Raw genomic sequence first — 23,815 nt, forward strand, 5'->3', positions numbered from 1 at the left:
TTCTTCATAGGTAGTGTATTAACAGATCACTGCAGAAGGCAAATTTCTTGTCTGATGGTGCATTTTAATTCCAGGTTGTTATGAGTGAGTCATTTTAGATGTTAAGGAGCCATGAGGTGCTGAAGTCTGACAATGCTGAGTATAAAGAGGGCACACATCCACAGTACTTGTGTCTAAACTAGGTGGATTTCCAACAAAAAAGTACTTCCTCAAAATTAAACAACCCCATCCTATAAAGTCAGTTGTGATGTAATTAAAGTTTCCAAAGGGAGGATTTGTCAGAGAGTGTAATGGTGTCTGCTTCTTGATTAGGGATGACTCTGATTATGGGTGACAGGATCTGCATACTGTCTTGTACAGAAATGAGATCTTCCTGTAGGCTCTGTCTTTCAGGCATTACTTACAAGTTTTGCCAGTGTCTCTCCAACCTACACCTTTCAATGTATATACAGTGTACAGGTCTTTGTCTTTTCTACTTAAAATGGGTGAGTGATATTAATAAGAGTTTAAAGTTAGAAATGAGAAACACTCCATTCTATAATAATATTTAACTTATTCTTTTTATTTAAAATTGCCAGTAGCTCGGATTTTACAGATGCTGATAGATATGTGTTGAAAGGAAGGCTGTGGAGAGCAGTCTGTGATGTGGTGGAAGAGACCAGCTTACATTTTTCATCACTTTGGAGGCTGATCCTGAGAGATTGTGACTGCTCTCTCCTCCAATCTCTATCTATAATATAAAATGCATTTTCAAGGAAATTGTGTCTTTACAAAAGATGCAGAAAGTGGTTAGTGCAGCCAGAGCTGCCAAGGTAGTGTGTTAGTTCAGATTAAAATTTGTGTTCTGAAATTTCTGCGTCCTTTTGGCAACAGAATTTCAAGCAGCAACTGAGAGCTTTCAGTGAAGTTTGTGGTTTCTTGTTTTATTCTAATGTTTGAAAAGACAGTAAAATTTGTTAAGGTTTAAAAAAATCAGACAGCAAAACTGAATGGTTTTCTTTTGAAGGAAGAAACCTGTTAGACCTTTCATTGCCGTACTAGGATATCATATATGTAGTCCAGCTGATCCAGTGTTTGCATTTTAGGCTGCATGATTGAAGTGTGCCTGAAGGAAGCTATAAAATAAGATCATATCCCTGATTAATCTTAAATATCTGGAAAGAGTTTGGGGTGCAAACCCCAAACTTTTCTTAAAACTGTGCATGTGCACCAAGGTCTGCTCATCTGACCTTCTACATTCTCCTTTTTATGAGTGTTCACTGGGATCACTGAAAGCCCTTGTGTGAATGGCTCACAGATCACTTGCAGGTAAGGCTGATGGTGAATTTTATTGGAGTAAATATAGAGGAAATGCCTATAAGTCTCAACCTACCTCTTTTGCAGCTGGAAGAAGGAGAACACTTTGCTAAAATGGTGATAGACCTGGGTGAGGATGCTGGAGAGTCCCTGGCAAAGGGTTACCTGGCACTGGGCCTGACATACAGTCTTCAGGCTACTGATGGTGAGTTACTTCTTTGTCAAGTGTGTTACATGGAGAGCATTTGCTCCAAGTCCTCAGTGCAAGCAATTGGAATTTATTAGAAAATCTGCCTTCAGTGCTGACTAGACTTTGAAAAGCAATCAGATCACAAGATAAATGGGAATTGTTCACATGCTCAGAGAGCTTCTTCTGTGGTAATAAAAGTAAAGTTATTAGGTAAAGGGAAAAATGCAGGTCATTACTTAGGGGGTGATTATCTGAGTGTAGGTGACAGTGCTTGGTGTGTTTTACTTGAATATTTGTAATACATTTTTTTCACTTAATTTACACAACAAAAAGTCAAACTTTCCATCTGTTTTCATATTTTTGTCACCCACTCATAAATCATAAAGAAATACAATCCAAGAACTGGAGTCAGAAATGCCTCACTTCAGTTCCTGGCATGATACTGATTCCCCACAGAGATTCAACCTCTCTGTGATGTAGTTTCTTTTACTTAGAAGTAAACAAGATAAAAATATCTACCTCACTGGTACATGTGGATGTTGACTAGAAACAGACCACTGAATGTAAGAAGTATTTTATTTTAATGCTGCTTACTTGGATCTTGAATGAGTGGACAAGAGGCTCCTGCAGATTTGGTGCTTTGTAGTTAGAAGGGCTTGAAGTGTTTGGGAGAGTTCTAGCTCTGACCTTCATCAAGCTCACAGGTGGGAACGGTCTTTGTTTATTCTGTGACTTCTAACATGGGTAGGAGATATGTTCTAACACATTTCCTTTGAATAATGGCTGAGCTGGTTTGTTTCCTAATGATTTTGGCAGTCATACCCTCATGCAAGCAATGGCTTTTCTCTCATGAGGTTCCACAGAAACAAACCAACTTCTTCAAAGTTGATTCAGCAAAGAAGCCTGAATCAAAGCTAAAATTACTCTATCATGCTATCATGGAATATGCAAGCCTTGCAACTTACACCAGAATTCTGCAAGGCATGTGTCTGAGAAAGTGTTCTTGTGCTCCTCAGTAGTGCAAGCTGGTGTAGTTTTTCAGCCAGCCATATCTGATCAGCTGTTCTGAGAACTGCTTTTCATCATGGAGGCTTACAGGCACTGCAGCTTTCTCCAGTTCTCCATTTCTCTGCCTCAGAGTAGTTCTCCCTAGAAAGTTCATGTGAAAAAGTATGTCCTTCCTAGCCTGAACTTTGTCTTACATATATATTTTAAGTCCACTAGGAATAGAGTTCTACTTAACAGCCTGGTTTTTAAGGCATTTTGCCTAGACGTCGTTTAAACTGTTGTAAAGCTATACAAGATCCCATAGACTATTTGCAGGGATAGAAGGTTTTCTATGTCAGCCCCTTATGATCTCTTTGTAAACTTCAGTATGAAAAGAAGGTGGTTTCTAAAGAATGGAGAGGCATGTACTGTACTCTAGCTCTAAAAATATTTTGGCGCAGCAAAATATGAGCTGGAAACTTTTTCTGGAAACCTCCTGAGTTTTCAAGAGACTAGTTCAATATTGTGTCCTTTTTAATGTAAAACAAACAGTCTTCACAACAGCTGCCTTGGATTATTTTCAGATTAGCCTCTCATTTATGTTTTGAAACAGTGGAATATATCTGCCTTCTCACTGTATCTCTAGCCCTTAAGACAACAGGACAAGTCACTCAGTTATTGAAGGGAAGTAGGAAGAGTATATTTCCATTTTGCAGATTATGTTTTAATAAAATGGATTAAGTCCTTCAAAAGCATACATATGATGGTCATGAATATGGAACTGTGTTTCACTAGAAAATGTCAAATTTGCACTAGCAAGACATTTTTCATTAGCATTGTTAAAAAATAGCATATGACAGTGAGGAAGCAAAGCAAGAACATGCTGAAAGACAGCAGTTCTGTGATGTAATCCTGTCTCATGTTGTCAATCTTGTTTATCATTGTATTTATACCAGTTCTTACTGACATATGCAGACAAGTCAAACATCTATGTGTGTGTATATATGAGATTCCTGTAACTTTCTAGTTGAGATGACTTTCAGTCAATCAGTATTTTCAATAGTAGCTAAGTGTTTCAGAGACATTTGACCAATTGCCTTCTAAACCTTTCAGCCTTCCATCCAAGTTAGACTTTCTTATTTAATATAACCTTCTAGTAATTATTTCTCCTCCTGTGTGACAAAGGCACTGAGGAGTTGTATTAAAGCCTTTTCTTTGTAATTTGCAAAAAGCTCCTATAGGAAGTAAGATTTCCAGAAACTTATACTGGAAAGCTTCCTTATTCTTAATGTTTAATTACATGTTTCTTGAAATAAGTCTCATTGAAGTAGCTGAATGTTGTGTCCTCAGAGGAAGTCATTGACACTTTTACACTTTTGCCTCAGTCTTAGAAGCCCAAGCCTCCCGTGCATAGTTCATGTTAATTTTCTGCAGATCACTTTCCAATGTCAGTTGTCAATGCCAGCAGCAAACCATTCCTCTTCTTCCCATACTTCCAGTTTTGTCATAAGCTGTATTGTCAACTTTTCCTCCCTTAGGTCTGGTGAAGAATTCACTGAAGACAGGGAAAGGTGACATGAATTTACCAAAGGCTGAAGAGGAAAGACTAGGTTGAGAATGTATTGTGAAATGCAAGTGCTCTTCTTACCTCACATCACCACCTCACAAATTGTGAAATCTTTTTATATATAACAGTCCCTCATTCTTTTTTCAGAGAGGAGTGTGCTGTATCTCTCTTTTCATTTAGAATTTTGGTAGAAGGTCATGGATCAGGGACTGAATTAGAAACTCATTCTATCAGTCTGTGGATTTCACAGTCAGTGTACTGACAGCACTGGTCAATGTTAAGGCCCCCCCCCCCCCCCCCCCCCCAAAGTCTATAAATTATTAGTGAACAAACTTGGTCTTTGATTTTGGAAATAACAGTGCATGCAATTTTTAATTATAATTCTGGGTGCTTAAAATGTATGTTGTGCCATATTAGATGTCTTAACACAAGGGAATAATTTCTGAAACTCAGTCATATTTGCAAGAGGGTGCATATATGTCATTGTTTTAGTTTGGATCAGAAATTTATTTATGAAATCCATTTATCTGTCATACCCACTTCTTACATTGTGAGTCACATACAGGAACAGTTTTGCACATTACAAACTGAATCCTTTCCCACAAAACAAATGTTTTACATAAATAGACCTGACTGTGCTTCAGCTGCTAATGGGTGCTCAATCCATTGGACAAGATTAGAACTAGATTCCTGTCCCCATGTTTGTAGAGTTGATTCTGATCCTTGGCACTGTGTTTCATTCCATGCATTCACTACTCCTGCTGTGCTCTAACTGCTTTTATTAAGACAGAGCTTGTCCTCCTTTGTTTCTAAATGTGATCCAGAGCTTTGTGTTTAGGTACAAAATGCTGCTGAAGAGCCTATTGAATTTTAAGTAAGGCTGAAGCTGTTTTAAAAACCCAGATTGCTTCAGAAAATAGATCTTGGGCTGCTCAAGTGGCATTTGCAAAAGTCTTACGGGTTTCAGAAACCCCCCTGTGCCACTCTCCCATTGGTCAGACTGCTTTTGGAGCTTATTTTAATTTTAGTAATAAGTAATGTGTTGTTTTAGTTGATGGAACTGCAGCAGCCATGCTCGCAGGAAGTATAGTTGGGTAGGGACTGAAGAATTCTTTGGTACCATTGACCTGGGAGAATGGAGCACAAATTTTAAAAGTTTAATCAGACCTGCCAGGTTCTGTTTCCTTAGTGCAAGCTTTTCTTTGTCTGAAGTTAGAGCTTCTCAGTGATACAAGTGGATTGCAGATTTCTTTGAATAATTCAGGGATAGGGTATCTGCAACATCTTGGGGCAGCCTGTTTCAAAGTCTTGCCACCCTCCTAGTAAAGAATTTCTTCCTGTATATAGTCTAAATCTTCCCTCTTCTAGTTTAAAACCATTGCCCCTTGTCCTGTCTTTATAGGACCTGGTAAAAAAATAACTCTGTTTTTCTTAAAAACCCCCTTGAAGTATTAAGAGGGCCTCCCTTGACCCTTCTCCAGACTGAAAAATGACAACTCTCTCAACTTTTCTGTATAGGAGACATTTTCCAGCCCTCCAACCATTTTCATGGCCCTTTTTTGGATTTGTTCCAATGGAACCATGTCTTCTGTTGTGGATGCCAAGCTGCATACAGCATTCCAACTTTGTGGTAGCTGAAGATGCAGTCCATATTGTGGGAGGTGGGAGTCACATGCTGTTTCCCGGTAATGCAGAGGCAAAGCTGACTAGTTGTAGAGTAATCACATCATTTCCACAACATATTTTGTGTTCTTTCTAACTACAAACTGAACATTAGTCAAATGTCTTAACAGGTGGAAGCTCGAAGTTCTAGCTTTTCCACTTGGTGTTTAATTTGAGGGACAAATGGTAACATTTCTTTCAGTCTTTCTTATTGTGTGGCATCTTCAGAATTGCTCTGTAACTTAAAGAATGGTAGTTTCCATGAGAAACAGAATGTCAGATTTTTTTCTGTAGGGATGTTTATAAATATGATCAAATCCTTTCCAAAGTCTCCTCAAGCATTTTTATTTACATCAATCTTGGTTCTTTAATTTTTTTTTCCAAATTTTCTTTCTTTGTTACCTTTATCCAGTATTTTGCAGCCTGATTTAAGGCTATTGAGAGTGGTGTATTTTTAATAGATGCTGCATTTTACATGAAAGTCCATGTCTTAACATTTATTATTTAAAATACAAATTTTTGGATAAGTTTTTTATCTTAGAGTAGGTTTTGTGGCTTAAGCAAGTTCTGATCTTTATGATTAGGAAATTCTGAAGATTGCTGTTCCTCCCAAATGAACCTGGTATTCTGAAGAACTGTTGGAAGATTTAGAAGTACAAAAGGTCTGATCACTATAGCTACTGCAACAAATAATTTACTTACAAAATTTCACTCACTGGCATATTGCAGAATACAAAGAAACTGGTTACCTTTGCAGGTCTTGCAGAAGAACACATCTCTTTTCTTCTTACTAACTTTTAAGAATAGTTGAATTTCACTGGGCTTGTTGCATTATTATGTGCTACTTAGTAACTTGCAGTTTTGGAGCATACACTGACTTGATGTATCAAATCAGATACATTCATGGGTGATGTTTGCTAATGGATTAACTACTCATCACTTCCTTATGCTATTGATCAATAGCTCTTAATTTCAGGATAGGCAGAACAAGAAACAACTGCTATGCAAGAACCAGAACAAGACAGCCAATGCATTTCTAAAAATCATCACTAGGTTTCCAGATGTTTTCCATCTGAGAAAGCCGTGTTCCTTTAAGCTCTTCCTCTGCTCCTGTTGATGATGATATCTTACGATACCCAGGTATAACAAGAGCTTGATTCTTCTCTTCCTTTTCTGGTTTTAGGTAGGAATTAATTTATACATTGATACATGTGTGTACTGGGCAGGATCCATTAATCAAGCAATTAGAGACATGGAAGAAGGGCATTAGTGGCTAATGCCACATCTGAAGTAACCTAAAGTCTGTTGTGGTCTCAAAGATGGTGGTGTTTTGTCACAGAGCTGTAAGTTTGGCTGCTGGTGTTCCCTGTTACACCTGTAGCACCCTCCTATGAAGATGGTGGTGAATGTGTACATTCTGTACACATACTGTACCTGAATCAGAATGTGATGCAGGTTACTGCTTGTAGCATTTGCAGCAGTCTGGCTCAGGACCTGTTATCTTCTTGGTGTCTAGTTAGTGTTTGACCCCTTCTCCCAGCCCCTTCAGTAGCATATATAAATAAAAAATGCTTCAGTATTTCAAACAAAGCACTTAAAATAATCTTTAATAAAAATGAATTTGAGAATTCATGTCAAAATGAGCACATGCACAAACACACAGAGATTTCCATAGTGTTTATGCTCCCAGTTTGAATACTCTATGCATTTATTTGAATTGAACTAATGCTTAAATTGAATTAACGCATTGAATTAATGCTTAAATGGTATTGTATCTTGTCCTACAGCTACTCTAAAGAGCACTCAGGATGAATTAAACAAGAAAGCACTTCAGTCTTTGGAGAGGTGAGTAGGAATTTTGCAGATACTTGCTTTGTGCATTTTTTTCATTAATTCAGAAAAATTTTTCTTTTTATGTTTCTTTTTCCTCTGTGTAAGGCTTCCATGCTGGAAAGTTCAAAAACAGTTCATTAGATTTCAGCAGTAGTGTGTCAAAACCATTTTTGTGATGGCTAAATGCAGTGATTATTTGATTGAATATCCAAGGGAAGAATACTGTTCTGCCACCTTACAGAAAAAAACCTTAGCCCCAAATTAGCTGCAGTGAGATCTACAGTGCTGGGAGATGCAGCTTCCTCACATGATGCCAGCTGGCAGACATGGAAAGCTAATTTTGTCTCAATTCCTGTGTGAAGCAGGCTTAAAATCCTATTTCCGTCATGGTGGGAAAGTACCTCCACCATAAGGGTGTAAGCAGCTATGGGGTGACCTGGCACCAGGGCACCTAGGGGAGAGAATAATTGCTGTCCTAATGAGTGTTTAAATCAGTTGTTGTTGGAAGAGGAGGTTCTAGAGCTAGTGGTACAAAGCAGGCACCACTCACCTCTCCTTCATCCCTATATTTTTGGGGAAAACTGATACAATGGCTCCACTCTGGAAGGAACTGTGCACTCTTGTGCAACTACACTTGAGACCTCAAGTACAACTGCTTGATATAAAACCCTTTTTTGTCCATTCTGTGGGGTAGGGCATTAAGGTGTGAGCTTCCTGACTCTGTTATGATTAAGTTACACCACCCAAAATACACTAGGTGGTGTTCAGGCAGTTATTTACATTTGTACAATTACATTCACAATTTACAACCCACTGTAAAGGTAGATGCCTACAGACTATAGATAGCAATTAAATGGAAGCTTATGTGGTCTAAGTCTTGGGCTGAAGGATCTAATTCTGAGTTTATTGTTGTCATAATTACGTAAGTGAAGAAAACTTGAGATCTCTGGTATCTCAAAGTACAGATTTAACAATTTGAACAATGTTAAAAGATCTTAGCTGTTTTGCTGATGCTGACCAAGAAGGAGCCCAGCATGTTTGTCTTACACTGGTTTTGTAGTGAGTGCAAGAACTGAAACCATAGATACAATTCTGGGTATTTACCTTATGGAGATTTGAGAGAGAAAACTTCTAAAAGCCATTTATTCATTCATTGTTTGGATGAGGAGTGTACTTTTACTTTTAAGTCACACTAGTTTGTGGACTCCAGCGTCGTACATAAACTGCTGACCAATTCTAAGGAATTGTGGTGCTGCACTGCTTTTCAACTTCCTTGTTTTTTATCCTGTGACCTTTCTCATTGGCTGTGACTTGTTTTCATGGTATCTTAACTCTACCTAGGAGGCAGACAAGCTTCTAGCCAAACATTAGTTACTCAAACGTCAGCCAACAGGAATGTGACAGTGAGCTGATTACTAGTGATTTCTAAATGCCTAAGTTTGGTTTCCTTCCTTTTTGTACCTTCCTTGGTTTTTGCCTTTTTTTGAGGAGCCTGTATGATCTCTCAGGCCATAGTTTGGCCTGTAGTCATCTCAGTAAGGGACCTTTTCAGTTGGAAGATTGCACTAAATGTTTTTCTAATTCCTTATGAGGAAAATGAGCAATAACAATCCTTTGTTTCTTTCCAAAAGCACCAGTAATTTCATTTGCTATACTCTTGTGAACTTTCCTGTTATTTATTGCTGGAGAAGCTACTGAAGGTTTCATAAGAGACACTTTGTAAAGAGGTGACTCGCCCTGTCTAACACCTTAGGGCAAAGCTGGGTTCTACCTTGTGGAGTTTTGTTGTTTGTTGCAATTTTGGGGGAAGTTGGGGGTTTTTTTGGTTGGGGGGGTGGTGACTGTTTGGGTTTGGGAGTTTTTTTGTGTTTTTTGAAGTGGAAGGAGAAATTACTGACTCACCTGTACTAATTGCATGTTGATGTCTTTGGCATTCCTTCAGAACACTTGAGTGCCACCTTGACTTAGAGAGTTACAGGACATATTCAGTCCATACTAAATTAATTTGTTCTAGAGCTTTTAGTTATAAAAATCAGCTTCAAAATCTTCTTGCTCACAAGCCAAGATGGTATTTGAAAAGTGGCTGCCATTAAAACGGTGTGTGGTTTGTTTCCTGAAGGAATTATTTTATTGCTACTTGTTTATTATTAGCAAATCAATAGTTTTGGCATGGGTTTTAACCACCAGTATTGTCAGCCTGTCGTTTCTCCCTCATAAGGACATTAATTGTGCTCACTTTGGGCCTGGCAGTGCAGGTGCAGGTTTCCCTGGTGTCCTGGAATGCAGCCCAGAAAGAGGTCAGGAAATGTTAATTGGCTGTGAGGGACCTTCCTCTTCCCCATTTCTCCCATGTGAAATGACTTCCCTGTGCTGCAGAGCTGTGAGTGAGCTCTGTGAGTCACAAGGGGAGAATGCACTGGCTCCTGGAGTGGGCTGCCAGGTGGCATCAGCTGCTGCCCCACCTTTCCTCCTAGACTGGGTTCCCCAAGACACTATCCCAGCATTGCCTTGGTTAATGGCTTCTCCACAGGCTAGCAAATTCACACTGCAGTTTCGTGCCTAGCATAGTCTGAGAGGGGACAGTTCTGCCTAGGCTGTCCATCCCTGTTCCCTGCCTTGTACAAGACTTTGTTAAAGGCCTGCACATCTGGTTCTGGAGACACTGCAGCCTTCTCTAGCCAAGGCTTCACTTCAGTGTAGTGCCTGCTGTGGGCTGGAAGGGATATTTCAGAGTCCAAGCTTGACAAGTAAGGGCCTTGGTGTTGGTCCAGGCGCAGCTCTTGTCATCAAATCATTCCTCCCTCAGTGTCTTCCCTTTCCAAATTAGGAGTCTGCTGTCAAAAATTAAACTAGAAGCTGCAGGGTGGAGAATGTTTTGTATGTTTGAGCACCAGCTTATGTCACAGGCTTCTGATCCTTAGTCCTCTACATGCTCATAGTGATTACTTTTTCAGTGCTAATCCAACCCTCTCTTAATGTTTGAAAAGTGGCAGTATAGGAACAACCTAGACAGCTATGTCTATCACCTGAATTACTTAAAATAATGCTTTGATAGGTTTGTTATGCGCTCAGAGCTACTTTTTCCATATTAGTTATCCAAGTTCCAAAATATTAAGTGGCATTTAATAAAGGAGCACGTAAGTTGTATAACATCCTGGCAGCTGTGTTTCTCATACTTTTTCCTGGGATTCTGGCTTAGCCAGACCAGCACTGTTCTGCTTTTTGTCTAGTTTCAGTGTGCTCCCCCATTACTGGACTAGTTTTCTGTGGGGGAAGACTGGGTTTTGTTCTGTGCTAATGTGACTCATGGTGAAGGAGTTCTGCAAAGTGCAATCTAACAGTCACTTTTCTTTTTGTCTTATGTGCTTGTCCTTAAAGAGCACGTGACCTGGCCCCCGAAGATCACCAGATCATCCTCTACCTGTCACTGCAGCTGGCTCTTGTCAGACAGGTATGTGAAATATTTGGAAATCACTGAGTCATGAGAGGATGGAAGGACAATCCAGTTGAACAAGACCCAGGCTTGCTAAACAGGGTCCCTTCCTTCCTGCATTGTAACCGGTGACAAGCAGTCAGAATATGTTTATGTAAAATATTTTTTAATTCTTACTCTAAAAATAATAATTCTGTAGCACATGGAATGGCCTTCCCTGGGGAATGTGTTCAGCTCTAGCTCCTGAGCAGTCTTGGAGCAGCCTTGTGTGTGTGGGATGAGGAGGTGTGTTTGTTGCTGCTCCCTGGTGTCACTGTGTCCTGCTGCAGGCCGCTCCAGAGGCTGTCCCGTTGTGCCCAGCTCCGTGCGGTGCCAGATCTCGCACTGGGATCGCTTTATTCCAAACTTGGGCACGTTTGACGCCAGGCTCTGACGCGTGCTGGAGCTCTGCAGAGAGTGGGATTAGTTGGCATTTGAATGCTGCTGCAGGTGTTAACTCATAAAAATGAAGCTGATCAGAAAATGCTCTGCACTGCCTTTCAAAAAGAAAAACCCCAACCTCTTGGGCTGTGTTTTATTTTTCTGTCCCTTTTTCTTAAAACTGGGGTGTTGTATTTCTCTGTCCTTTCTGTTTAAAAGCTAAAGTCTTTATTGGAGCAGCTTCTGTTTTTTAAATACCTCTCTAGCTAGATTTGAAATTTCATCATTGTAGTTTCTTTCTTTGGCCGGCCTTCTGCTTGCTGCAGTTTTCTCTCCCTAGTCTACACTACAGAGTTTAACAGTTGGGTATTTCTTACTTTCCTGAGCTAATTAGGGGAGCTGTGTGTTCATTAGGTTAAACTAATTGTTCCAAGAGAGCACCCTCTTGATAATGTCACTTTTGTAACCCTTTCATAATGAGAGCAGTGTGCTGTGAGCCTGCAATAAGAAAGGATAATTAAAATGGCTTATTTAACTTTCTCGTCTGCCTACTGGCTGCTTTATGATGCAGTTTGCTCAGGGTCTTTTATTTAAAAACACCCAGCTACCCTTTTTTCTCTCACAGCTTTTGCCTCATAGAGAGACGGTCTGATTTGCTACCTCTTCTGCTTGCCATGAGTAAAGAATTACAGCTTTTCAGCTGAAATGTCCTGAAAAATAAAATGAAGATTTTTGTGGTCATTGATTTTTTGTTTTCACTGTTACTGGCATTTTAACTATTACTTTTTTTTTTCTCGTTGTAGCCTGTCTTTGCCATGTTGTTTCATCTCTCTTGTTGCTTCATTTCCCTTCCCTCCTGTTCTTTCCATTCAGTCTCTTGTCCCTGTGTTCACTTTACTCTTTTGTCTAGTTCACCTGTGTGTTTTCATCCCTGATGTTGTGCCAGTCGCCTCTGCTCCCACAGCTGTGTGATCTCAGTGTATTGTGTAGTGTCAGCCTGACCCCTGCCATGATGCTCCTGCTCTTCTCCCATCAAGTGAGATATAAATCTTTAATGCATGCTTGGACAGAGAGGAGATACCTGAGACTTCTTTATTTTTAGACTGCTGTAAAATACCCTACTCTTCTTTTGCCAGTTTACTTAATGATAAACATTTGGTAATGCATTTTTAATATCCTTAATTATTTAAAGTATCTAATATATTCTCTTTCTGATTAACTGAAAGATAAATGATACCTTTTTTGATAGTTTGCATTAACTATTGAACATCACAGTTAGGGCTTTCGTCAGGCAGTGCTATAATACCAATAAATCAGGCCTTTTCTACATAGTAGGTTATAATATAATACAATACCTCAATGTTTTTCTCAACAAATAGACCTTTTTGTTTCCATAGTCAGAGTCAATAAATAAAGTAACTGTACCCAGCATTGAAAAATATAGGTATCAGCTTGCATAGATAAGAGAGTGTTTTCATGGAACAAAGCAAGAGAGGCAGCTGACCAGTAGAGTGCCAAGCAAAGCTGGAGCAATTCATCTTCCTTGGAAGGCTGTAAAATGTTTCCAATAGCACTTGTCTCTGTCACCACTGGGCGAGGCAAAGGGGAAATGGAAAAACATGGGCATCCCTCTGACATGAGATGAGGATGTGACAGAGGAGGAATGGTTATAAAAGGTTCATGCAGAGCCGGCATTTGAAACCACCAGCAACCAAGATAAAAAATTATGATAATGAGCATTGTATGTGCTCATGTCTTAAAGACCACTGGAGTCACTGGGAAGACTGGGAGGGTCTACATTGGCCCCAGAGTGTTTTAGGGGATTTTTCAGCCAAACACAGTGTAGAATAACCTGTTCTGTAAGGAGGGTCTCTCAGTCTGGTTTTCCCCCTGAGTTGAAGTGCCTGGAGGCCAAGGTCTGTACCTGCTGCAGTGGATATCTCCACCTGCAGTGCCTGGCTGGCAGAGCCCAGTGACAAATGAGATTTGTAGCTCCCCACTCCCAGTGGCTGGTTCGGCTGCTTCTGCTGTTTCTGTGGTAACAGCACTTGGATCAGCAAAAACAAGGTAGAATGAACATTTTAAAGCTCACTGATTTTAATGCATTGCCTTGTTTTTTAAAAAGCAGACTGGTTTCTATGGAAATTACTCTCTAGAGTCAGCAGCACTCTTGTTAATTTTAAGTGTAGAATCCGGTTTTTGGGGGTGGTGGTGTTTGTGACCTTGACTGCCGTGTAAATCAGTATTGAATATGTAAAAACAACTTATATAGGCATCATGCCATTTTAATACTTGATTAGATCTAACCTTTCTTTTCATGAAAATGGGAAGGGAAAGATGGCTAAGGGTTAGCAGCTGAGCACTGTAAGTCTCACCAGTTTCCTGTGGACTTCCAAGAGACCTCAAGTTTCAAGTGGCACTATCCAGAAAACACCTACTTCCTTCCCAAGTGTCTAGATGTAAAGCTAAGATAAACATCAGTTAAGCAACCAGAGAAAATATTTCACCTGTTTTGCCCATTTTTTGTTTGGTTTCAAGGAGGAGAGGCTGCTGTCTGCCCAAAGAGAGGAGCTCTGTTTTAGGAGGTATTCAAGAGGTGGTTCTTTCAGTGACTGCTTGCATGTAGGTAGTTCTGTTCTGACTTTTTCCCAGATTACCAACTGCCTCCTCTGCTGAAAAGCAACATGCTGCTTTTCTGCCTACATCCTAGCCTAGATTGTTCTGGTGATCAAGAATGGCTTGTAGAAAGAACTAAGTAATAACCCATAGGTGTATACCTACTTTCCTGAGGTTCTGGTGAGCTGTAGCAAGTCTGTTTTCAATGGAAATTCTTGCCAATCAGTAAAGCTTTCCCCTTTCCATGCTATAAAAAGAGTTGGAGTGGGTAGTTGTAATGGTTAATTAAGTGTAACTGTCAACTGATGTGAAATTATATGGCCTGAAAATTCCTCTTAAGGGTTCCTGTTTCATTTACCATTTAAAATACCCAAGTTCATTCTACTGTTAGGAAGTATTTTTTACACTTACTCTGTTTTCCTTTTTATACTTGTAATTGTGACATACCAGCATTGTTTTTAAGGAGACATATAGCATTATTGAAATAAATCCTACTATATAAAAGGCAGCCTAAACAGTCCATATTGTGGCATTATTTTGGTAATGCTGCAAGATGCTATTTCTGGCCTACTGCAGCATCTTTGCTTCCTAATCAGTGTGATGTGAAGATACCTGTGTGCCATGCAAAGCATGTGGTATATTTGTTAACAGAATGATAAATCAGGGAACTGCAGCTTCTTCTAATTGTAGGCCCTACTTAGACTTGCAGTCCAGCTGAAATAAGATTATTTTAAAGTGCCGTACTTGTAGGGAATTTTAAACTGGCAGCCTGCCTCTGATAAAGCCCTGACATTTCAGGGTGCCATCTGGGGTGACACCAGCTTCCATCTTTCTCAAATTATATAGTTACTTAAATAAAAATGCATCTTTCAAAAGAAGTTTTGTGTTGACTGCTGCCAAATATCTTGCTTTTGTTGGTCTAGAAATTTAGTTTGTATTTCATTGTGTCTAGTCTGTTGCAGGTTGTTGTTTCACATAATGCTTTCTGTAAAGGCAGAGAGTTCATATTATTTTTGTCCACTGTTTCTAATTATGCAGCAGTACTGTGTAGGCTAGTAATGGTGTTACAGCACTAAGGAGTCTTTTTGGACTCAAGTTAATAAATTAGGTGCCAGGGAAGCATGATTAATTTTTAAAGCCAGCCATTGCTTGTGACTCTGATGATACTAGAGGGAAGCACTGAAATGAGATGTAACCATTGCAGGCCCCATGCTAGAGAACAGAATTATTTTAGATGATGTTTCTTCCAGCAGTATGTGGCTGCCTCTCCAGCAGACACAGATTTGCAGGAGTGACCACAACTCACTTTTTTGCAGCTCTATTTCATGGATGTTGCAACAGAGTCAGAGAGCTCCTTGGATGGCCAGCCTCTGGTAGGGGTGTGGACCTACCTGCAGTTTGATCCTAAGTCATTTTCAACACATAAAGCAAGTCTCAGTTTGCATATTCTCACACGAGTAAGGTCAAGCGCCCCTACAGTTTTGAAGTCCCTCAGTAAAGGCATTAGTTGCAAGTGTTATTCTTTGCCTGATTCATCCTAGCAAATTAGGCTCCCCTTCCCAAGTCTTAATCATAGAATAGTTTGAAGAGGACCTTTAGAGATCACCCAGTTCAATCCCTGCTCAAAGCAGGATCATCTGGAACGGGTTGCTCCAAGTCTTCTCCAGTTGTTTGATTTGCAGGTTTTCTTCTAATTAACTTTTCCCCAAACTTGTATTTTCTTTATGGGTATTTGTGCAGCTCTGAGACAGAGAAATAGAAAGAAATAGAAGGGTTTTTAGTCCTGAGTGCAAGAAGTCTTGACAGCAGCTTTGTTTTAGCAAGTCAAATTTATATACCTCTGGTATATCTGTGAACAACTTTGTGGACAAGCAGATCTGGACCCACCACTGTCTGATCCTGGCTTCAAGCTGTATTGTCATTGCTAGAATTTTTATATTGTATGAAAATGTGTTCTAGTAAACTGCTGAGGGAACGTTAGTGATTAGGTCAACGTGTTTACCCTTGCAGTAGGCTTTAATAACACATGTAGTTAAAGTAGCTCCACTGACAAGCAGTAATTCATTAAAGCTGAGCAGTCAGTCATGTATCCCAGTCTGAATCCAAGCCAGGACATTCAGCAGTTTTGATGCTGTGGGCCAAGTGCCAGTTTGGGGTTATGTCTGGAGCAGTCACACTGATCTCCAGGCTTGCATGGAGTCACCAGTAATACAGAGTGAAGTACCATGGCTCATGTGTGCACAGCGAGAGAGAAATGTCACTTGGACATTTGGATGAAGTTGTCCTATGAACAGAATATACACTGCTCCCAGAAGGATACCTGGACTTTAGGTAATCAACAACCTCTGTAGTAGCTGGAGGTGGTGTCATTGTTGCTTTCCTTAGTTATGTGCTTCTTGTTTTTGTGAGAGGTCTGTGGAGGCGGTGGGAATTTGACACTGGTGGTATGCCAGGGTAGGAGAATGTCTGTAAGGCTGTGCTAGGTGGGAAGTTCTCATAGTAGAAAAGAAGGAACTACATTCTCCATCCATTAAGAGAAGGAGCAGGAAAGCATACATGAGGAAAAGCAATTTATACACTTTAATGCTTTGTTTTCTGCAGCCTTCCAGAGCCACAGAAATGCAATAATTTATGTAACAGTAATTTGAGACACTAGAGAATCTTAAAGAAAATCCTCTACATAAAACTTACCAGTAAACAAACTAAAGAAAATCTGCTAAGAAGTTCCCTTTTGAACAGATAGTCTAAAATAGTGTACTGGATCACAAAGAGCATGTGATAGACTTGCATTCATTATAGATGTTAAGTTTTCTGCTAAGTGAGACTTGGTTCTAATAACATGCTGCTGCTGTGACTGTCAGGACTGCTCTTTACATCACTGCTTGCAAATATATTTCTTTTTTTGACAGCATTTTAAATCTTGACTCTTTTACCCTTGAACATTCAAACTTAATTTTTATGTTCTTGATCCAAATCATGAAAGACTTTGTAGAGCCATTATGAGAGACAAAATGCAGCAGAGATGTGCAGTGCTCACCCCCAGCTGAAGAGTCAGCCACTCATCCTAGAAAATGGAGCTGAGAGTTGGGCATCTGTGGTGGATATGTTTACATCATAGAATCACCATGCCAGAGGATGAGGGGGTTGATGGGATCAGGTCTGCTGCTCTTGTTTATAAGCAGTGATTTAGTAATGCTGCAGACTTCTTTTCTCTAGAATGTGTGGGTTTTTTTCAAGCAGTGCAGTCTGTTAATTTTGGCAACCTGTTTTGATAGTAGAAGGTGCCTAAGCAAAACTTCTTCAGAATTTCTATTTACTCTGTTTGTTCTTATTTTTGAGGTATAATGTAGGACTGAAAGAGTGATGTGTTCTCTTGTTATTTCTACCCCATCTCCTTCTAGATTTCAGATGCTATAGACCATCTTCAAGAAGCCCTGCAACTGTGCAAAGATGACATGAATTCACTTCATCTACTGGCCCTCCTCTTTTCAGCTCAGAAGCACTATCAGCATGCACTGGATGTTATCAACATGGCTGTTGTTGAATACCCAGAAAGCTTTAGGTAAGAGCTGTTGCCTGGTGCCAAGCATCCAGTCAGGAATGAACTGCTCACTAGCTGTTGTTCTCATTTATACACAAGGAGCCTGTTAAATCACACGTGTTACAGGTGTGTCACTCCCCTCCTGAGGAGGGTATTCTTTTACTTTCTGGCTTCACAGTCTTCCTGTAATCCTTACACTTGCTTTCTTTTCCAGTATTTGTCTTTCTGTATTGTGCTGAGGGTGTTGTTTCCTGTAGTTTTTTGTATTTCATTTAAGATGTGGAGAAATGAGGGTGAGACAACTATGACAGTGTCTGTGTCATAAGTAATTTTATATTTGGTGACTCCCTGGTTAAAAGCAAATTTTTCTTACAATGACCATTGCTTTGATGATCATCTATGACACAATTTCCTGCAATATGACATCTGGGGAAAAAGATCAGTTGAAAATCACAAGCTGTGATAATGTATAGCTGAGAGGAAGGACGATTTGCCTGCCTAGGAGTAAGTTTGAATCAGCACAGACTTCTTGGAGCCAAAGGCTTCTACTGTTCTCTGTTTGACTCAGACCCTCATCCATCTGAGGGAGGTAAATTGAATTCCATGCAATTTACTGTCATGACCTTTCAAAACAATGAATTTGTCTGTTCTGTGCAAAAATTAAAGCTACTGTAGTATTATCTGGTGATTTCATACTAGCTGAGTTTTTCAGCCAAACTGCAGAAAATCCTATTGCATTGCTGGAAAACTAGCTTTCATTTGGAATTGCCTGTGCTTAAATAGTGTTCTAAACCTGTGCATCATTGCCTTTAGAGAGCCTTGCATTCTCAGAAGCAGGAGCAGCCTCCACAGGTTTAGTCCAGAAGCTGAATGAAATATTGTCTAAACAGAGCAAAGGCAGGTCATAGGAAGATTGAGGCTGTGTAATTGTGAGCTTGAATCTTTAGGATCTTTCAGAATTACAGCGCTGTATCAGCATATAATGTTTTTATTGCAAACTACATGTTGCCATTTAAAATAGCTTTGCTGCCTGTGTTTTTGAGGTTAGTTACTTTGTGTATGTGAGGAGCTAAGACTGCACTTCTTTGAGAATGAAGTGGAAACTAGTAATGGAAACACTCTTAAAATGAAGCCAGCTCTGCTCTTTAGATTGTGAACATAGGTATGACTGAAGCAGGAAATAGCCCAGTGGCTGTTGAATTGTGTTTTAGGGTTTTAAAGTAATAAACAAAGTAAAAACCCCTCATACAGTGAAAGGTCACATTGTACTGTTGGAGATTAGATGTTTGTTGAAGACTACAAAAACACCTAAAGATACACAAGACAGAGGAAGAGGTTGTTTATGTCAGGAGAAGAGTGTTTGCCTTGTCCGATTGACCAACTGGTCCATCATGTCCTGGATCTTTCCCCCAGCAGTTACTGATTATTTATGTTTCAGGGGAGGACAAAACATAGCAAGCATTGTATGCGAAGTAGCTTGGAGGGCTGCTGGGTGGGTTCCTTTGTGCTGTCTGGTAATCTGATTTCCCCAAAGCTGATAAGACTGTTATCTCTTATGTTTCTGTGGGTGCGAATTTTGAGTGCACAAAGACCTTGGCCAAGGAGTAGCAGAATTGGAGAATTGGTTGTTTTTGGTAGAAGGAATTTAGTATTGGTAGTGAAGGCCCAGGTTCATGCTTGCCCCTAGACACAGCCTTGCTAAAGGCTTGTGTGCCCTTGCAAGGGCCCCTCTTTGCTCCTTGCACGCACAGGGGAGTGTAACAAGGCTGACAGTGAGATTCATTCACAGGTACACATGGATGGAGGAGTAGGGGCTGGCTTCTTGCCTCTGCTGTGTGACTGCCCTCTCTCCATGTGGGTCTTTTTCTTAACCAGCCAGCAAATAACTCATGGGTGAGGGAATGGAGAAAGAATGTCAGAGTTCCAAGGCAAGAAAAAAAAAATAAAAGCTTGAAAAATAGAATTAAACAAGTGTTTCTGAAAAAAAGGAATGAGAGTCCAATAAGGAGGGGGAAAGCAAAAATAACAGAGTACATCTATAGTTTGTACCAAATTTGAAACCATTTTAGGCTTTCTAGTGCAGTTTATGCTAGAAGGGCTTTACTGCTTTGTGAAACCTCTTTGAAGGGACAAAGACCTGATGCTATTGTGTATCTCCAGTTGCTACTACCTTATAGAAAAATGCTAATTTTACTACTGTATGGAATAACTATAAGATGTTTCATGTAAATAGTGTAGGCAAGTTCAACTGCATGATTTTAAAGCTATATTTAAAAGTGGTTGATTATTTTTCCCAATTCACATCTATATGAACCAGGCAACTGTGTAATATGGTGCCTGGGGGCTCCCTTCCTAATGACATCTCTCGTTGGAAGCACAGTTTGATGGCATGTATCAAGAAAAGATGATGAAAGCTACATTAAAGGACCTTAGGGCTCTGCAGATGGCAGAAAAAAACCCCAGAAACATTACCTAGATGTATATCCTAAATAAAAGAAAGCGTAAGATGTAAAAAATTAAGGACTTAGCTGATGCAAACTACAGCCATCTCATACTGTTTCCCTGGTCTCTGTATGTAATTAAAGTGAGTTAGTTGCTGCTTTTTTTGTTTTATATTAAATCCTTTTATTACAAATTTTAAAGAAGAAATATTTTTAGGATAGTTCATGTAGTTGGCTGTTGGCTGAAGCAGTTGGAAAAAATACACTGCATTGCTCAGCTAACACACAACATCCTTTGGCATGAACTTCATGATACTGACCCAAATATGCCTGAAAGTGCCCCTTGTTCATGTGTTTAAACATTTACTGTACATTTCAGAGGTTGATGTGGTGCTCAGGGAGGAGGGATGTGAAACGTAGGCACTGAATACAGTGAAAGATGCAGTGGTTTGGACTGAGCTATTGAAGATCTGGATATCCAAAAGGCACAAAATGAACTTAGGAAGATGACTTCTTGAAAGGTGGCATGTAGTAACAAATCCATTACATTCCAGTCGCTGAATCACTGACTGAATTTGAACACTTGAATGTACTGTCAAGCAATGACAGAGGAAGACTTCATAAAAGAAGAATGAGAGCCAACTATGCTGAACATATTGCAAGCTGGTCTGAGCCAGAAGAAATACACTGTCTTGCCATGACTGTAAAAGATAGAAATAGCAACCTTTACATGGAAGGTATCATCTGAAAAGTTTCTGACACCTCTCTATGGGGTGAGACTGCCCAGGATAAAACTTAGTGATTTTACATCCTGTCAATGATGGCATGCTTTATAAAGAATGAATGTATGCGGTACCAACAGTTGGCTGTGGTATATCTTTTCAAAAGGACTGTCTTCAGCACATTTGGGTAAGAAGACTCCTGTTAGCATCAGGTGTCTCTCCTCCAGGTCAGTAATGCTAATCATAAGCCTTTCTGAAGATGGGTTCCTGTAATTTTTTTCCAGCTCGAAGACCAGCCTTTGGGCAGTGTTCTACCTGAGTCTGGCAGTGATTACCTTCACAGGCTTGTCTCAGGGAAGAAATAATGTTAGTGAACACTCCTTTGCCTTCCAGATGATCTTCCTAAAGTAATTCATTGTTTATTTAGAATGAATTTGGTTTTTAAATCCTGTATCCATCTCACAATGTTGCATGCAGAAGTCCCATGGGTCTAACAGCCTGCAGAATCCTCCACAGAGCTTAACATGCTCCTTTATTTTCAGCTAGTAATATTTCCTCCTTCCAGTTTTGCTTGTATAAAAGTGTTTTTGCCTTTCTAATCCAACCCCTCTTCCAGATTACTGTTTTGCTCTCTGGTCATCTTTTAGCTTTAATTGGTTAGCTTCCAGCAGTGGAAAAAAATGAATGTCTATACCAAGTATAAAGTTGGAAATAGCGTATCCATTTTATGGATACTCTTTTGCTCCCAGACTGCTTATCCAAACCTATTCTGTTGTTCACTGGGTAGTTTCATGTCTCCTGGATGGCTCCCCATTATGTTAGAACAATGCAGTCTTCTGGCATAACATGTCACATCATCTAATTGCTGCCCGATGTGATGGTGAATATTTTGTTAAATTATCATGTCTCTGTGGCAGTTCTGCTTGTTGCACAGGGGTTGTAACTCTCTTAAATGAACAGATGTTAATATTCCTTCTCTTTCTAGACTGTAAGTCACTATTCTGTTGCTCTCAGAGTTTGTAAACTAGTTACAAAGAGAAATAACAAAACTTCTGGGAAGCACTGCTGTTCTACACATAAAGACTCAAAAAGAAACATGTGGGTTGGTATTCTGGAGCAATGTAGGTGTCAAATGCAGGTGCTTTTGTTCTACAAAAAGCTAGCACAAGAGTAATTACTGTAAATGGAGTGAAAAAAAGGCTCAGAATGCCAATAAATATTAAATGTGTATCTTGCAAAGTGTTTATAAAAAAGGAAGTAAATTCTGCTTGGGGAATTGTGCATGTTGTCTTGGTGTTGGTGTTGTTTTAGCAGAAACGGTTTATTTGTTACAGCCAGCCCTCAAAATATAAAGTTCTCCTCTAGATTAGAAGTGGTTTACTGACAGAAAATGTCCTTGATTTCATCACTGCTACATTAATTTCATTAAGGCCATGTGAAGTAATCGTCTGGCAAGATTTATTTGTCATAGTCTGGTGCAGACTTACTGTGGGGAGAGCTATTCTGTGGAATATAAGCAATGCCATTTACCAGGTGCTTCCATTTGCCTCAAAAAAAACCCCTCAACCCTGATGTAAAGTCGAGATCTCAAAATGCAGGGCTAAAATGTCATTTCTAGTTTGAATTCTCTCTCCGTTGCCTGTCAAGCTCTTTCTTGTGTGTTGAAAACAAACAACTCGTGCTTTCTTCGAGTCATATCTTTTTGGGCAGTGGTAGAGTCCAGCAGTGCTGTTGACAGCAGTAAAGTAGATCTGTGTTCTTGCCTATGATCTTCATGGAGAACACAGAGCCAGCCAGTTGTCCCTCAGTCAATGGCTTGCCCACCTTTGTGTTGTGGCTGATCTACACTGCCACACTGCCACTGTTAAGTGAGGATAGTTGTGCCCCCTATCCCTCCCACCTCACCCCCAGGAATTACAGCTGTGCATGCCCTGCAATGGTTTTACCACTTTTCTCATGGAAGTGGTGGTGGCCTCAGCCTTAGAGAATCAGATCAGCTCATTTTTATGATTCCAGTTCATCATTAGGCAGGAGGCAAGGAAGTCAGTACATCTTGGTGAGAGCAGCTTGCTAAAATTCTCAGAATACTGTTTTGTTTGAATTCCTCAAGGGTGTAAGATCTAAAGCAAGGACAGATTAATATTTTGGCTGTAGCATTTGATCATGCTAGACAACTTTTATAAATAGGATATTCAAAACTCTTAAGGGTGGAGCTTTTGTAAGCTGACTTCTTGTAGTGGTGTGTTCACACCCTGGCTGGCGAGAGTGACCCAAAAATGTTTTTATTTCTTTATTGGCGCCCCAGACAATAATACAAATACTGCCAATTACTGCAAATGCTTCTAAGACAGTGAAGAATGGAAGAAAAAATGGAAGAATGGAAGAATGTACTTGATATAACAGTACTGTGCTACAAGAATACAAAATGTATTAGGCTTCTGTGATTCACTAAAGGAGGTGTGGAGATGGCAGGGTTGAGCTGGGGTTTTTGCTGTAGTAACCACGAATGTTTGCTTCTGCTGGCATGTTACAGTTCTCTGTTTTTTATAGAGTTAACCTTTAAAAACCTTGGTGATATATTGCAATAATTGGGACTATACTCTGTAGAACTAGTAATGATATTGAGTATTTTTATGGCAAATATACGAAGGAAGAACTTAAGGTAGTCTCCTGACTTCTATTAAAGATAACAGATACCTAGAGCTAAAAAAAATTTTAGGAAGTTCTAGGGTGCTTTTTTCTGGTTTGGATTTATTTTTAGACTTCTGGCACTGCCCCCCTCACCCCCCATGATGAAGAAAGAAAATGAAATTTTGAGTTACAGTATCCAAGATTGGATTCCTCTTTTGGCAGATTCAAATTGGCATGTGCATGCTTCTCTAAGGGTCATAGTCTGATCGAAGACAAAAATTCAGCAGGGCAGGTGAGCATGATAGCCTTTTATTCGCCAGCTTGATGCGGTGGGAAGAAATACCACCCTAGATAATGTCTGTGCCAGGAATGGATTTGTGTTAGTGTACATATCAATCCATCTTAAAATTACAGAGCTGGATTCAAAGGTAACTGGAGAGAATTCCATTCCCTCATAGCACAGGGTTCAGGATATG

At 39.8% G+C, this 23,815-nt stretch overlaps 1 protein-coding gene across 5 annotated transcripts in view; it reads left to right on the forward strand.

Moving 5' to 3' along the window:
- TTC7A (tetratricopeptide repeat domain 7A) overlaps positions 1–23,815 on the forward strand; it is a 202,106-nt gene that overhangs the window by 63,295 nt on the left and 114,996 nt on the right. For all 5 annotated transcript variants that reach the window (XR_011679309.1, XR_011679310.1, XM_071427863.1 and 2 more), the window contains 4 exons: positions 1,384–1,501; positions 7,490–7,547; positions 10,914–10,986; positions 17,406–17,566. Coding sequence is in view for 3 of the 5 variants with exons in the window: in XM_071427863.1 (XP_071283964.1) it covers positions 1,384–1,501; positions 7,490–7,547; positions 10,914–10,986; positions 17,406–17,566 (410 nt within the window). In the remaining 2 variants the exon portion in view is untranslated. The remainder of the gene's footprint in view (positions 1–1,383; positions 1,502–7,489; positions 7,548–10,913; positions 10,987–17,405; positions 17,567–23,815) is intronic.

Source organism: Agelaius tricolor, unplaced genomic scaffold (genome assembly GCF_023055355.1).
Source record: "Agelaius tricolor isolate 1412-34295 unplaced genomic scaffold, bAgeTri1.0.p SCAF_1, whole genome shotgun sequence".
NCBI classification, from domain to species: domain Eukaryota; kingdom Metazoa; phylum Chordata; class Aves; order Passeriformes; family Icteridae; genus Agelaius; species Agelaius tricolor.